The sequence below is a fragment of the Colletotrichum costaricense genome (assembly GCF_030867565.1).
Source record: "Colletotrichum costaricense strain IMI 309622 chromosome Unknown Scaffold_3.1, whole genome shotgun sequence".
In the NCBI taxonomy this organism is placed as follows: domain Eukaryota; kingdom Fungi; phylum Ascomycota; class Sordariomycetes; order Glomerellales; family Glomerellaceae; genus Colletotrichum; species Colletotrichum costaricense.
In genome coordinates, this window is record NW_026848232.1 from 1,802,331 (window position 1) to 1,818,265 (window position 15,935).

The following is a 15,935-nucleotide window of genomic DNA, read 5'->3' on the forward strand; positions in this document are numbered from 1 at the left end:
TTAAGTAATCTATTAATAATACTAGTCGTTTACTTAGCTTTTATACCTTTTTTAAATAGTATAACTTATATAAGTAGGATTATTAAGTTAAGAAGTAGCTTAGCTATATTAAATAGTTATAATTTAGTTATTTTTTACTTATTTCGTATATTTAATAACGTTAAACTAGCTAAACGAGCGAGCTAGTAATAGTTTAAAAAGTACCGCTTTTTAATAATAATAAAATTATTTACTATATTCTCTTTATTAAGCTCTTTTTTATAATAGGATTTAATAAGATTAAAAATAGCTATATCTAATAGCTAAAGGATATAAGAGGTATATAATAATAAGAATAATAAATAAACGTTATTTTTATAATACTCCTATATAAATTCTATTATTATATAACTCTTATATTTATTTAGTATTAATAATCGAGGCTAGTTTAGTTTACTAAGCTTATTAATAAGGGGGGTCTTAGTTTATAATAAGAATACTTCTTTTAATTAGTATAAAATAGTCTCGTTAATTATTTAGTTATTATCTATTATTATAAACTTCTAACTATTGTAAGGGTTAAGTTAAAATAGAAACTACTACTATTATACTAACTTTTTCTTATAAATAATTAGTAAGTTAATAGATTTATTATTAATAAAAATATACTTAATAATCGTTACTTAAATACGTAAACTAAGCTTTTTTTTTTATATTATTATAACCTCTATTATACTTAAAACTAGCTTATTAGCTCCCTTACCCTCTATTATACTAGTCTTATTTATATTATACTTATTAATATATTTAATATTACTAATTTTTAATATATTAAATAATCTAAACTATAATTTAATTATATTAATAATAGCTCTATTAATATAGCGTAAATTTATTAAATAACTTTTCTAAACCCTTATTAATAAATTCTTTTTAATAAAAACGTTAATTTATCTTTTTTTAAGTAGTTTAGTATCCCCTTAAGATATTAGAACTTACTTAGTAAATTCTCTAACTTATTAATAAGTTAATATAATATTTAAAATATACTAAATTCGAACTTATTAAGCTAGCTAGTTTTCTTATTATAGAAAAAGTTTCTAAAGGTTTATAAATACCCTCGCCCTCGTTTAGTAACCTTTTTTACGATTTTAAAGTATTACCCTAGGAATTTTAAACTTAATTAAGGCCCTCTTAATAAAGAGACCGTTCCTAATAGTATTAAGAGCCCGTTAGAGCTTATTTTCGGTATATAGGACTATTATATACCGATTAATAATTATGCTAAAAAGAAATATATTTAGACGATTTTTGTAATTATTATAGTGGTTTATATATTAAGGGTAGGGTTTTAATCGGGGGGCTGGGAGGGATTTTGGGGGGGCCTAAAAGGGGGGGGGGCCCATAAGTGGGTGCTTTGACTTACTACTGTCTCAGAGCTCCAGTCCAGAGGAGCTGACCATATGGTACGCAGGAAGATGAGATTTGAGTCTCGCACTCAGTGAGATTTCTCCTGGGAGCTAAACTATGGGTGTGGGTCCAAGCCTGTCGCTCGCCGTTTGCAAGCCATGAACGCTATGGCGTGCTTTATATGTTCCTAGTTCTAATATTACTCTCGCTCATTATAAGCCATAGAGGTGGGAAGCCGACGTTACCACATCTGGCCGCCTTGTCTTTTGATACCGGTACTCAAATACTGCTGTAGTCGCACATTGCGGGGTTGCTTTTAACAATGACTCTCTCACTTCTCTTCCCACATCACCCAAGACGGCCCCAGCCGTTCTGCTGGAGCCGGCAGCTCCCAAACCTTATAGGGATCGAAATGACGTCCCGTCGCTAAGAAGCTTCGTGGCGTACAGGACAATATCACCACTTGTAACACGGTACACCCCTGTGGAGGTTGCACTGAAGCCGTTGGCATTTCAAGGAGACGCCACAACATTTCGCAACAACCAGGATTGTGCCTCCAAGAGATATCAGTCTAGGAATTGTTTGCTTCTTCCCTCGTTATCGCGGTTACAATTACACCACCCGGTGATACTGACGCCGATGATCATGTTCGCACGAGGGCCCTGCAGCCTGGCAACAATAACCGATTTGCGAGTGATCGGCCAAGTCGAAAGCGAGGTCCAAGCACAGCTAGTCACCTGATGTTTATCCTGGAGACGTTGGTGGCCCTGCTACACCCCGTCGATTCTCTGCCCGCGATCGATGGACGCAAAAGTTGGCAAACTCTCAACGAGTGCTCGCGGCAAAGTCGGTTGCAACCTGGATTCCGGAGTGAAGTTACATTCATAGCAAGGTAGGTAGTTTCAGGACATTCCCATGCTCTGCGAATCTAGTTGATGCGGTGAACCTTGTGACAGCGAGTCACTCGCCAACTGTCGTTGCGATTGCGAAACCGTTCAAATGCGTTTTCACATCTATTTTCAGATTTGATGCTATAGAACTTCATGATGACTAATTAAGATACCCCGTGGTCGAGGACCTCGCGCCGATGCAAAGGTGAGTCTTCTCGGCGACTAGATAGATGGTGTCACTTGGCAATCGAAAGTGGAAAGCGATCACATGAGAGTTTATTGCATGTTATGTTCCATCTGATTGAGCTCTAATCTCAAGAACATATTGATTTGGTTCATTCGTGGTGATTAAATTCAACTCCCTCCCGCATTGGGAATATGTTAACCCGAAAGTTGGAAAGGATGATGTTCTGAAATTGATGATATACCATCATAAACCAGGGCTAATATTTCCAACAAAACTACATGTACTATCTTGGTAACGCAATCCTGGTACTTTGTGCTACTGCAACTCGAAGTAAGGTATAACAATACGAAATCACGAGCAAGGCGCAAATTCAGAGTACTTCAAGCAGGTATTTCTTCGAGTGCCCATGATTGACTGAGATATGAGAGGCTTGATTTATGAAGCAGCGGTTTCTGCTTAGATTTTGGGTGCGATTCTAGGCGACCAAGATAAGTCGTTCACCCCTTAAAAAATAACGTCAATGGAATGATTTTCCTGATTTCAAGACCGATCTAGCTCACCGAAGCACCGGTTTTTTCTAAGGTTTCACAGCCAACAGTCGTCTGAAGGGGCATCTGAGGAGGTAGTTCTCAGCGGCACTGCACTCAGTTGCCATGAAGAGGATCGACTTTGTGACGATATGTTTGTACCATTGGTACATTCACCCGTTCACCTGGAGTCCCCCATCGAGACTATTTAAAGTATGTTGGCTGATATCAACGTAGCCCGATAGTAGCATTGCCACTGTCTTCCTTGATACACATGTGTTGATCTCAATTTACAGAGAATCAAGGGCTTGATAACACGACAGTAAACTCAATCCTATGTACATGTAGGTATGTCGTCCTTTCTTGCTTCTGATTGAACAGGCCCAATTCTCGGTGCCTTCATTCAAGGCAAGACCTGGAGGAGAAACAAGCCATTGAACGATTCGACGGCAACATACCTTCATTTCAATCATCGGATGTATAAGGAATTCTTATGGCTACTTTCTGTATTTGAGTACCTTGGTCGACCTTCGCTGTGAGGTTGTATGAAAAGGACTGGGTCCATGTCATCTGCTTGCAGATTCGGCTGGGAGAATCTCCTGCGTAGGAGCAAGCATTGGCAGGTCGTTGTGATGTCTGAAAAGCCATATTGACGACGCTTCGATGTACAGTGCGGCACTACCCTTCCGTGCAACTACTGCGCAGCTATTACGACGCCTCAGCTAGGTAGTTATGAGTTAGCACTAGGTAGTCGCATTTCATACCTAGAAGAAACTGCTAGATTAAGTCTCAAAAAGCTTTTCAACTGTATTTCACAGTAGTTAGCTGTAGGGCTTAGTCCCTCTGGGGAGCTTTTGCCCCGGAATGCAGCGGTCAGACGCCAGCCCGGATGCGCCAACACGGACATCAGCGCGTCATCAAGCAGCCCTATGCGGCTGCGATCACCGATGAGACAGTGACATGATGGTGATTCATGGTGCTCAAACCACTTTCCCATATAAGCAATCAGAAGCAAGAGAGGCCCAAGAGTTTTATCTAGTGACAGACGGATGAAATCATTCGATTCTGACGGGCGCCAATGATTTGCAAGCGAACTCCGACCGGTGTGGTGATGCGAAATTGGTTTTTAGTATCATCTCGCCCCAAGGTCTTGCTTGTTGGGTCTCAAACTTACTCGCCTTCTGTCAACTCTCGGGGCTACAAATCAACAAGAGCTCTCAGAGTCCCTGCAATCATGGACACCATCAAGGTTAGTACTGATTAGATCGACCCTGTTTATTGAACTACCTCAGGATTAACAAGATCGTCAGAACACCATCGCCGAGAACTTCGGTGGAGCAGCCTCAAAGCTGGGAACTCACCAATTCAGCTTGGATGAATGTCCCGACCAGTCAGGCAAGGTAGCCGTAGTCACCGGCGGCAGCGAAGGCATCGGCTATGGGGTCACGTACACTCTCCTCAAGCACAATATCTCTAAGATTTACATCCTCTCCGTCTCCAAGGACGTTGTTGACGGCGCCAAGGATGCCATCGCGAAAGACCTTGGTGCCGACAAGGCCGAGCGCACGAAATGGTTTCAGTGCGACATGGGTGACTGGAAGCGCGTCAAGGAGGTAGCCGAGAGGATCAAGAACGATACAGATCGTCTTGATATCTTGGTGAATAATGCCGCGAGGGGTATCATGACCTACCAGCTCACTGACTACGGCGTCGACCGTCACATGGCCGTAAATCACATGGGACATGTCATTCTTACGTCGCATTTATTGCCTCTCATCAAGCAGACGGCGGAGAAGGGTGACGTTGTGAGAATTGCGAACCAAGCTAGCAATGCGCATCAGGCTACCCCCAGCGACTGCAAGTTTGAGAGCCTGGAGGAGCTGAATACCGACCTGGGTCCCAACGGTCAGTATGGTCGGAGTAAGCTTGCGGGTATCCTGTACGCGAGGTACTTCAACCGGAAAGTGACGCAGAATGGGCATCCGAACGTTTTGATGAACGCAACTCATCCTGGGTTTGTGAGCACCAAGATGAGCAAGGAGGAGATTTTCGAGCCGTGAGTTACAATCTGAATGGTCACATAACCCAAAGCTTCGTATTGACGTAATGTAGGTACCCTCTTGGAGGCTACGCTATGGCGGTTGGAATGGAGCCTTTCAAGAAGTCACAATGGGAGGGTGCCGTGTCGATGGTATATGCGGCGGCCGCCACGAAGGAATCCGGCCAATACATATGCCCTCCAGCGATTCCTGAGCCGGGCAGTAAGCTTGCTCAGGATGACGCTCTGGCTGATCAACTGATGGAGTTGACCCGTCAAATCATCACTGAGAAGACTAAGACGTCCTCGGTGGATAAGGGATGTCCCATGGATGACTTGGTTCTACACTAAGTTCTAACTCGTATCGCTTCAGATACTGAGATCGCCCTCTAATGGTTAGATGTGAAGGGGAATAATTATTAATCTAATTATTGAAAATATAGCGCCCGCTATCGATGGAATAAAGATCCTTCCCTCCTCCTCTGGTTTACATCGCCCTCCAATCCAAATCCGCACCTAATCTCGTTCGGCGACCAGAGCATGCTATCTCTTGCGCGGGGGTATCTTCCTCCATCCGGACCCATTCCATCTCCAACATTCTGACCCATCACGCCGTATCCCAGCTTCAGCTTCTTCACGTCCTTGGGTACATCGCCTCTGTCTCTATCGGGACCTTCCCAATTGACCTTCTCCAACGCTGGGCCTCTCGTCGCCGCCACCACGCTGGAGAACCGCGTGTTCCTCAATACACCTCCATTCTCATTTACCGCGAACCCACCAGCAATCACGCCCATTATAGCTAGAAATATGGCGATGGAGTACACGATCCACAGGTCACGTTCATGGTAGCTGTACATGTTGGCCATGCGCGACTTCTGGCAGGGGAAACGATATGCTGAATGATTCCCGTCAACGCCGCCCTCGCGCAGCCCGCCCGAAACCTCATTCGGATGAGCAGCCCATACGACGGGAAGGAACTGCGGGGTCGAAAAGATGGAGAGGATGAGGTCTTCGTAGAATTCCTGCACCATATCCTGCAGATCAAAGACGGGAAAGTAGTTGTTGCGGGGGTCGAGGAGCTTCGTCTGGATGGCTTCCGTGTTAGCCATCGGATTTGCGGATTGCTTGTCGATCTGCACAGTGCCGTTCAGGAACTTGCGGAGCATAAAGCCCAGGGAATGGTACGCGGCGATGCGGCGGTATCTTTCAACATCTTGAGGGACGACGTAGTTTTCTTTCGGGGTCGCAGTGATGTTGTCTGCTGTGCCATCGTTCGCGTCGAGGCCGGGGATGTAGGTTGTATTGATGACAGGTATGGTGAAGTTGTGTTTCTTCATGTATGCTGACTGTGTAGTGTCGGTGTAGTTGAAGACGGCAGTGTACTCCGTTACATAGTGCTCGCATGCAAATATCTTGGGGACGTATTGCATTAGGTCATCCTCTTCCTTTGATGAAGCCGGATGGTCCGCGTCGGGCGGAACTACGTGACCAATCCAGATGACCGGCTCAGTGCGAAGAGCTCCCATGTGCTCAGGATACGGCGGCTTCATCTTTGGGATACCCCCAATCTCAACGTCCTTCATCTGCGTGGTGGAGTATTCTCCTCCGCTCGTGAAGGCGTAGTACGCGTACGTTCCTTCAGGAATGAGAATATCCGTTCCAAACGGCGGGGGAGCCTGCCCAGACTCTTGCGTAAGGTTCGTGGGTGTCGAGCCGATTCCCTTGGCCTGTTCGCTACACTTATACCCCGGGGCTGTGAAGTCTATCTCGAAAGTACAGTTCCAGCCCTTGCTGCACACCTCTGTTGAGGCGTTTTTACGCGCGACAACTTCCTGCAGGAAAGCTCCGAGAGTCGCGGTCTGCTGAAAGTTGGGACTTGGCCCGGTGTAGTAGTCAAACCAGCCCTCCGGCTCAGAGTCCGCCGGCTTGGTGGAGTTCCAGATGGACAGCGGCATCTCATAACGGCCGTCGATCTTGATGGGCTTTCGCCAGTCGTGAGTGTCCTCCCTTGCAAAATTCAGACTGCGAACAGCCGGGCAGGTAGTGTTTTGCAGAATGGTCTTGGGCTCAACAAGCAAAGTGTTGGCTGTGAGAATGACCACCAAGGGAGAAAGCCTATGACCTGTGTGAGCAGATTTCCTTCATAATTTCTCATCAACTTGGATTTTTAACTGCTTACCAGACGAACAGGGCCAAAGCAGCCGCCACCTTGGCACCCTTGAGAAACTCCAAGTTCACAAAAGCAATAACGTTCTCCGTAGCAGCGAACATGGAATCCAGCGCGGCAATACTCATAAACCTCGATCTCACAGTCGTCCAGATCCGCTGCTGGAATGCCGATATCACGGCGGCACCCAAACTCGCCTTGGCAGCGAAAGCCAGGATCGTGCCGTACCTAAGCATGCGCACCTGGTCGTCCGCAGGTTGGCCGTCCAGGGTGTGATAGTAGACATGGTGGCCGATGGCGCAGCCGATGCCGAGCAATAGCCACAGGTACATGTTCCATGATGAGTGCCAGTTGCAGTGGGGTCGTTTCATTCGAAATGGTTTGTTCCTGTCATTTAGCGGGCCTAGATAGTTCTCGGGGACGTAAGGCGGCGGTTTTGGGGGCTCGTGATCGTGATCATGCTCGTACTGCTGCTGTGCACCGGCAGGAGGTGAGCGATGCCCATCGTAGACAGATTCTTGCGCATTCTGCAGCAGGCCGGCACGGGCATCATGGCGCTGGTCTCCGCCGCCTCCGCTGCCGTGGTGGTGAAGCGCATCCGCTTCTCTTGGAGAATCATCAGGCGACTCCCGGCCGTGGAACGTGGGATCAGCGCCGTAATGCGCCGATCCGCTAAGCGAGCTCAGGTCGATGCCATGCGTGTCCATCGGGCCGCGGGTGGTCGTCTTCTGTGCCGTGGTGTCGTCCTCGGGCGTCGTCTCCGTGACATGGACGGATGGGCCGAACTTGTTCGGTGCGAATAATGATGTGAGCGGCACGGGTTTGCGAGGGATGGAGTTTGTTCGAGCGTGCCATCCCAGTTGCGGAGATGAAGTTGTCGACTCTGGTGACACGGGAGATACTACTTCTGATGCAGGTTGAGGAGCTTGATGAGGAGGTGGAGGTAAGCTTGGGGAGGATGGGATGGAGGATGCGCTAGTTCGCTGGCGCGCATCGAATCTGCCGAGGGGCTGCGGCAACGTCGTCATGTTCGCTGTCAAATATCTGTCCGTATGGCTGGATGAGATCCAGCTGGAATTTCAGCCCCCCTTGATAAACTGGTCCCACGGGAGAGAGACAAGACACACAACCAGTCTCACACACACACCCAAATCGCCCATGCATGTGCCACCAGGCAACCACAAAAAGCAAGAGCCACGAAAGCTTTCGCGCGGTTGGCGTTCCCTTTAGTCGGTCGAGTCACGGGCCTCTTTTCTCCCTGGAATACAGTAAGCCTCGTGGCTGTGTCGTGAGTCTGCTTTTGCTGCTTGGCCACGCGAAGGAATCCCTTTCTGCAGTCTCCCGAAGGCGGAGTGGCGCGCGGGCGTGGTAGACACGGGATGGCTGATGCGTTTCGATCTCTGTTTTGGTACCAAGAACCGGTTCGTCCAGTCTCCTTCCCGTCAACTATGTTCCGGGGTCCCGGTGGTGTGGGTTCTTGTCGCTCCTCCGTATCCGAACGCTACCGCCGTATAGTTGTCGATCGGCGCGTATATCCGTTGCGCAATGGAGACCAAAACCTTACTTTACCAGAAGTTTTTTCTCTTCTCAAAGAATCACTGGCACGATCCATCTGAATTTTCGGGGACCAGTGGAGCATTTGTACACAGGGATGGGCATTTCTGAACCCTCATCAAACCCATGTCGGCCCTCCAGCCCCCTTTTCCCACGCAGTTGGGACCAGCCGCAACATTCTGGGCCATTCTGCTGACACCGATGGTATGGGACGCGCCAATGAGACGGCACAACAACTTTTGAGGGGGAAATCTTCCAGGTTTCAACAGTCTGACTGTTGGTCTTCTGCTTGAGGTCGCCATTTGATCGGATTTGCGACCAATAGTATGCCACCGTTGGAGAAGCTGAGCGAAGGATTCAACAGTCCCCGTTCCAGACTCTCTCGGTTGCGATGCAGGATACAGGTGGGTGGGCGGTGTCTGACTCGGCGACACTTGGTCCCCAAGAAGAGCTCAATCCGTTCCGATACTGCGGTATTAGCGGACCTGGGTCCGGAAAGAGTCAGAAGCACCCACAAAAGGTCCTTGGTCGTCCTCTCGATCGTCTATCGTTTGTGAGTGAAGGCTGTTTTTTTGTCTTCGACATTGTTCGAAAAGTCGATCAAACCAATGTGTGCTGAATGAAACGGACCCATCCTCTGCAGCGACTCGAGCACACCCTCGCATCGCATTTCCGCGCGACGCCCGAAGCCTCTCGCCCCCAAGCTTCATCGAAAGCAGCTTTCATACTCAAAAAGATTGGCATTTTGATATCCCGGACTACAAGTGACTAGAAGTTTGTTGTCAATCATCGCCATTTACATGTAGGTAACAATAACAACGGTGCCAGCTCAATATCGTGCCAGGATTCTTTAGTGCAGAACGCCGTCGAAAGACAAACCGCGGCGACCAACATACCCTGGGGCCATCTCCCGTTCTCTGTTGGTCTATTGGAAGCCCAAGCAGCCCATCCCTTATGAAATGATATCGGTCCACTATAGAGGGTCTGCTGAACCGCGCTTCAATGTTTTCACCGCCATCACACGGTCAGCGACCAAGAGATTGGTTGGCCGCCTGATATCCCACAGAGATGCGACTGAACAATCAGACAATCCCAGAAGCAAACATGGCGATCCCTGGCTGTAACAAAGATAGGGTTCAGTCCCGGAACGGGTTCGCTCGCCCCCAGCCATTGACGTCGAGAATAATAGAAGGGCGTTCCCCGCACAAGATAGCGTGCTAGAAGTGTGCTGGTAGGTATATCAACATGTGCAAGGGCCGTTCAATCGAGAAGACTTTGCAGCTGTAGATCTGTCGCATCGTCATCGCTTCTTCTGCGTGCACACGCCGCCGACAGAAAGTCGCGCCGCGCTACGCAACAGTGGCCATGTCTCCCCAAGATCAGATCTCCGAAATGCGAGGCACGAACGATACACTCGTTCTACCCTCATTGTACGGCAGCTTTGCGCTCTGTGCTTTAACTCTGCTGTCAATTTGGTATCTCGCGTCGTGGCACCGATTACGACATATCCCAGGTCCTTTCCTTAACTCTCTTTCAATTCTACCTATGCAGCATATGACAAGAGGTGGAAAATTGAGTTTCATGTTGAAAGATCTAGGAGACAAATATGGTAAGACTCTCAAGCGTGCGTCTCGATTCCGCCCAAGCTTACCATAGGCTCTTTAGGACCGCTAGTCCGTGTTGGCCCAAACGAAGTTTTGTTCGGCGATCCAGACACGTACCGCAAGATATCGGCGGTCAGGTCAGACTTCACCAAAGGTCCTTGGTACGCTCTCGCCAAGGTCGTGCCTGACCAGGATAGCCTGTTTTCGATGAGGGACGATGATCTAAGAAAGGAGTACAGAGCCAAGCTGAGTCCTGGTGTATGTAGAAACGTACAACTCGCTAAGTTACATTGAAGCTGACTTTGACTAGTACGCTGGTAGAGAGAATGGCGGCTTTGAGCCTGGTGTTGACAGAATCGTCGCACATTTCGTCAACCTAGTTGAAACTAAATACATCTCGACGCCAAAGGAATTTCGACCCATAGAGTTCTCCCATAAATCTCAATACTTTGCCCTCGACGTCGTCAGCGAGCTTTCTTTCGGAGAAGCGCTAGGATTCCTCGCAAACGATGAAGATTTGTTTGGTTATGTGGCAACCAATGACCTCATCTTTCCGTATCTCGCTGTCATGCTCAATGTACCATGGGTGGGAATTTTCTTGCAACAATGGCCGTTAAACAAGCTTCTACCCTTTTCCAGCGACGAGTTTGGCTTTGGTAAACTTATGGGGTAAGTCAAGAGAACTTACCCTGGCTCTGGATGCGCTGTCTTCAAGCCATCAAGTGTCGACTAACCTGTGGCAGAATGGCCAAGAACCTGGCGGACAAGAAGTTGGCAGCCGCGTCGGATGAGAACAACATGGTCCAACAACACCTTCGCAACGGAGTAACTTACAAAGAGCTCTTGGCGGAGATCTTCCTGGAACTGTAAGCTTGAGCCTCAACGCAGCCTGAACACCTTGAGGTAAGGTAAACTGACAACCGGATAAAGAATCGCGGGCTCCGACTCTACCGCAACGGCAGTCCGCATGACTATGCTCTGTCTGCTCAACACGCCGTCATCGCTAAATGCACTACGCCGCGAGATGGACCAAGGCATTGCCCAAGGCCGCATTAGCTCTCCGATCCGCGACTCCGAGGCCCGCCAACTACCTTACTTGCAGGCCGTGATCAGAGAAGGCATACGCATGTACCCGCCGTCAACGGGCCTCAACTATAAGCAAGTAGCCAAGGGAGGAACAGAGCTGCATGGGCAGTTCTTGCCAGAGGGGACGCAGATGGGTATCAACATTCAAAAGTTGATGAGATCCAAGGACACATTTGGTTGCGACGCGGATGTGTTCCGGCCAGAGCGCTGGCTGGAAGCCGCCGCTGAAGATGAAGACTGCTTTCGAGACATGTGTGGTGTCGTCGACCTAGCCTTCGGACATGGTCGGTTTCAGTGTCTTGGGAAGACTATCGCGGCTATGGAGTTGAACAAGATCTTCATTGAGGTGAGTTGGCATCACCTTTGAATCCTCAACGTCTGACTTGAAGCGAGAAAGACTAATCGTGATCATGTAAAGCTATTCCGAAGGTTCGATTTCGCGGTGGTGACTCCTCAGGAGCCTCTCAAGCTCTATGATGCTGCTTTCTGGGTCACAACCAATTTCTGGCTACGAGTAGTACCGAGGCCGAGCGAATTTTCCTGATCTGACGTCAAATGCTTTCTAGAGGTTGTCACGGTTTCAAGATATTTCGCTAGCATGCAATTGCGACGCCCAAGATACCCATGTGCCTTTGGTCACTGGAAATGTTGCACAAGAGTTGCTGGGGAAGGATAAATTCTGGATCAAACAACTGAGTATTTAATCGCCGTAATCTCATAGAAAGCCAGCTGAGGAGCGCGTACTCTACAGTATCGCAGAAAGATTATTCGTCAAATAAGGTAACAGCCGTCGCTGCTTGTGCTGATGGACCTCATACGAGACTACATGTACTCTTGTTTGCTCCAAGACTCGGCGGTGAGAAGCTTGACGCTATACCCCAATATTTACACTTTCCCCTCACAAATCCCTGAACATCATCCATGGCACCGGAATAGAGTTTGGCGGCAATCCCGATGCATCCGCTGCCCTTATCGTCTCAATCGCTGGAGGCTCATTCGGGCACGGTAAGATTATCGATACTAACATGGAAACGTTCAGCGGTGACATTCTTGGCCAACCTGCCAGACTCCAACATGCGTCAGTCCGAGCATTGTACATAGAAAGTCTGGTTCGTGCGATTCAGTCTTCCATGGTATGTGCTCAAGCCAATAGTTCATCTGACATTCGTCATGTCAATGGCCGTAGTCAGAAACCCAATCCAGAACTTCGGGCCGCACCTGATAGGCCTCTCTCAAGCTCAAAAGTCCCCTTGGCAAAGACACTCGTTATCAGTGCAAAGAGAGAGATGGTGTCACTCACGGCACGCAATGGATCCTTCCAAAGGTACCTGAGAAGCCTCAGCGGGATCGGCTTCGGTGTCGTCTTCGGTGACATACGTGACTAGAGCACCCAAGCGCGCTCCCCTCAGAGCGGGGGGAAAGAGAGCTGTCATTGCGGGGAATATCCATTAACATTTGTTCCCCATGCCGCCCCACGCCAACACTCCAGTCATGTCAACGCGGCATGTCTCCTTGTGTGCCATCAGCTTATCCACGGCGAACAAAGCTACCCCGCCGGCATTGCTTGGCATACATCGAATTCTAGCACGAACAAGGCAGGTCGCTCACGTTCCCAAGCAGCTAAGCTCTCTCTTCCACGCCGTCTTACTGCTTGCCGTCGCATCATCGCGTGGATTGGGGTAGACAAAGCTCGAAGTTACCATGTCTCCCCCAGGAATCGGGTCAGCTTCTCCCCAAAGTACCGGGTCTTTGGAGAAAGATATGACGACGTGCGTTCTTACTGCCTTGCCCGCAGACAGCAGGTTCTTCCCAGCCTGCATATCGCCAATGCCATCAGAGCAGGGCGAACAGCACCAGGATGCCAAGCATTATTGCGGGAAAGTCTTGTTTAATGGCATCACCGGCCTTACCGATGACTGATGATTGCTGGGCATATTTTCTGCGATTCCATTGTGGACGGGCTGTCTGCGGGCGAGAGCTATAACTGCGCCTTCCCGTCACCCCTCCCGGAGGCCGAACTTCGGCAGAGACCTTCTTGTTCTCAACATTTCAATACACAATTGAGCTAGATCTATGCCCATTACTCGATAGGATTTTGCCCATCATGCGTTGCAGTCAAGTCTCACTCGCCTTGACCTACGCGGCTCTCGCCTCGGCCTGCCAACGGGACTTCTTTGTCGAGAAGCGGCACACCCACCGCAAGCCCATCACGAAGCGCGCCGACGACGTGTGGCCTCCAGTGCTTACAGAGGAGGAGACTATCTTGGTCAATGCCTTTGACAATGTCACAGTCGACGAGTGGTCAGACTACTACGGTCACCAGGTCAAGCTTGCGGGACTCGGAAAGGAAGCGGCGCAGTGGACGGCAGATCGGTGGACAGAGAACGGTTTCAATGCGCAACTTAAGGAGTACCACGTCTACCTAAGCTATCCTGTTCATGCTTCACTGGATATCTCCTACCCCAATGGCACGACAAACAATGTCAGACTCGATGAGGATGTTCTGGAGGAAGACGATGTGACGGGGAGGGAGGATAGACAGCCAACTTTCCACGGTTACTCTGCGTCAGGAAACGTGACTGGTGAATATGTCTACGTTGGGTGAGTGTTCCGCTACCATACCATGTGTGTTGGGCCATGCTCATTATTCATGAAGACGCGGTTCCCAGGCAGACTTTGATCGCCTCGTTGAATTGGGAGTCGAGCTCGAAGGCAAGATCGCACTGGCCAGATACGGCGGGCTCTTCCGTGGCTTGAAGGTCAAGAATGCGCAAGATCACGGCATGATCGGCGCAGTTATTTTCACCGATCCCGGCGATGACGGAAACCAGACCGTTGCGAACGGTTACGAGGCGTATCCCCGTAAGTCTCCCGTTCCATCGAATCAGTACCTCAAAGCAGTGTGATAACCGTATAATGCGCAGACGGGCCTGCCAGAAATCCTAGTGCCGTCCAGAAAGGCTCCGTTCTGTTCCTCTCCACTCACCCGGGCGATCCAACCACCCCAGGCTACCCATCCCACGAGGGCGTCGAACGCGCAGACATTTCACCCGTCACGCCCAAAATTCCTTCCATACCAATCTCCTACGCATCTGCCGAGCCCCTGCTGCAGGCTCTTGATGGTTTCGGCGTGTCCGCAGAGGAAGTCAACCGGACTATCTGGGCGGGTGCGTTGAACGCCAACTACAGTTCAGGGCCAGCCCCGGGAGTCACCCTGCACCTGGACAACTTGATGGAAGGGAAGATCACGCCTATTTGGAACGTCATTGGCCAAATCAACGGCACCAACGCCGACGAGACGATTGTCATTGGGAACCATCGCGACACCTGGATGATCGGAGGCAACGGAGACCCCAACTCTGGATCCGCCATCTTGGTTGAGTTCACGAAAGCTGTCAACGTTCTTGTATCCAAGGGCTGGAAGCCCAAGAGGAACATGTAAGTCATTGGCCCTCTAGCCGACGGGATGAATACAGACTCTGACTCTTTAGCGTGATCGCGTCCTGGGACGCTGAGGAGTACGGCCTCGTCGGCAGCACTGAATGGGTCGAGGATCATGTCGACTGGCTTACCGAGACAGCCGTGGCGTATCTGAATATTGATGTGGCAGTATCAGGCCCAAGGCCTGCCCTTGCAACCACACCTGAGCTGCAGACCGTCGGCACTGAGATCTTCAAGAAGATCATCTATCCCAACTTTGGCGGCTTCAACATCAGCCTCTACGACGCTTGGCTGGAGTCCTCTGAAGGAATAGTTGAGTCGTTGGGCAGCGGTAGTGACTTTACAGGCTTCTTGCACCGGGGTATCAACTCGGTGAGTACTTACTGAGGGCCAAGAGGCCGCTCTAGACCGCTTCAAGGTAACATCAGCTGACTTGTCCAAGCTCGACGTTGGTTCCAACAATGGCGCGACCGATCCAATCTGGCACTACCACTCCAATTACGACACCTACCACTGGATGGCCAACTTCGGCGACCCAGGCTTCCTCGTCCACGCCGCCATTGGCCAGTACCTCACGCTCCTCGCCTACCACCTCGCCGACGACGAGGTCCTCCCCATTGACGTGCCAAACTACGCCACCGAGCTTCGCGCATACCTCTCTGATTTGGAAGAGTACGCTGAATCCGAGGGCGCCGAGATCGATCTCTCCGAACTCTCCGACGCCATCGAGGTCTTTGCGACGCGGGCCGATGAGGTCAAGGCTTTGGAGCAACTCGCTGTCACAACGGGCGACGCGGATCTGATCACCGTTGTGAACCACAAGTACCGCGACTTCCAGCGGGGATTCATCAGCCAGGGTGGTTTGCCTGATCGGGAGTTCTACAAGCACGTCATCACTGCTCCGGGCCTGGACACCGGATATGCTGCTGTTCTGTTCCCTGGCATCACTGAAGGCATCCAGTACGGCAAGGGCAACCTCACCGTCGCCGAGGAGTGGGTTTCAAAGACTGCTCGAGGCATCCTGCGGGCTGCCGATATTATCAAAACGTAAT

At 49.7% G+C, this 15,935-nt stretch overlaps 4 protein-coding genes across 4 annotated transcripts; 3 read left to right on the forward strand and 1 right to left on the reverse strand.

The window, feature by feature from the left end:
* Positions 1 to 4,071: 4,071 nt before the first annotated feature.
* CCOS01_03423 (retinol dehydrogenase 12) lies at positions 4,072 to 5,382 on the forward strand (the record flags this gene model as incomplete). The annotated part of the gene is made up of 3 exons (XM_060451609.1): positions 4,072 to 4,242; positions 4,304 to 5,049; positions 5,106 to 5,382. The coding sequence occupies 3 exons, from the start codon at positions 4,072 to 4,074 to the stop codon at positions 5,380 to 5,382; spliced, it is 1,194 nt and encodes a 397-aa protein (XP_060317874.1).
* Positions 5,383 to 5,480: 98 nt separating this feature from the next.
* CCOS01_03424 (uncharacterized protein) lies at positions 5,481 to 8,226 on the reverse strand (the record flags this gene model as incomplete). The annotated part of the gene is made up of 2 exons (XM_060451610.1): positions 5,481 to 7,146; positions 7,211 to 8,226. The coding sequence occupies 2 exons, from the start codon at positions 8,224 to 8,226 to the stop codon at positions 5,481 to 5,483; spliced, it is 2,682 nt and encodes an 893-aa protein (XP_060317875.1).
* Positions 8,227 to 10,117: 1,891 nt separating this feature from the next.
* Positions 10,118 to 11,986, forward strand: CCOS01_03425 (cytochrome P450; the record flags this gene model as incomplete). Its single annotated transcript, XM_060451611.1, has 6 exons — positions 10,118 to 10,361; positions 10,418 to 10,614; positions 10,667 to 11,025; positions 11,100 to 11,222; positions 11,287 to 11,788; positions 11,861 to 11,986. 6 exons carry the CDS (start codon positions 10,118 to 10,120, stop codon positions 11,984 to 11,986), a joined length of 1,551 nt encoding a protein of 516 aa, XP_060317876.1.
* A 1,560-nt stretch (positions 11,987 to 13,546) lies between these two features.
* CCOS01_03426 (PA domain-containing protein) lies at positions 13,547 to 15,934 on the forward strand (the record flags this gene model as incomplete). Its single annotated transcript, XM_060451612.1, has 5 exons — positions 13,547 to 14,043; positions 14,099 to 14,304; positions 14,367 to 14,880; positions 14,934 to 15,255; positions 15,326 to 15,934. 5 exons carry the CDS (start codon positions 13,547 to 13,549, stop codon positions 15,932 to 15,934), a joined length of 2,148 nt encoding a protein of 715 aa, XP_060317877.1.
* Between the last annotated feature and the right edge of the window lies 1 nt (position 15,935).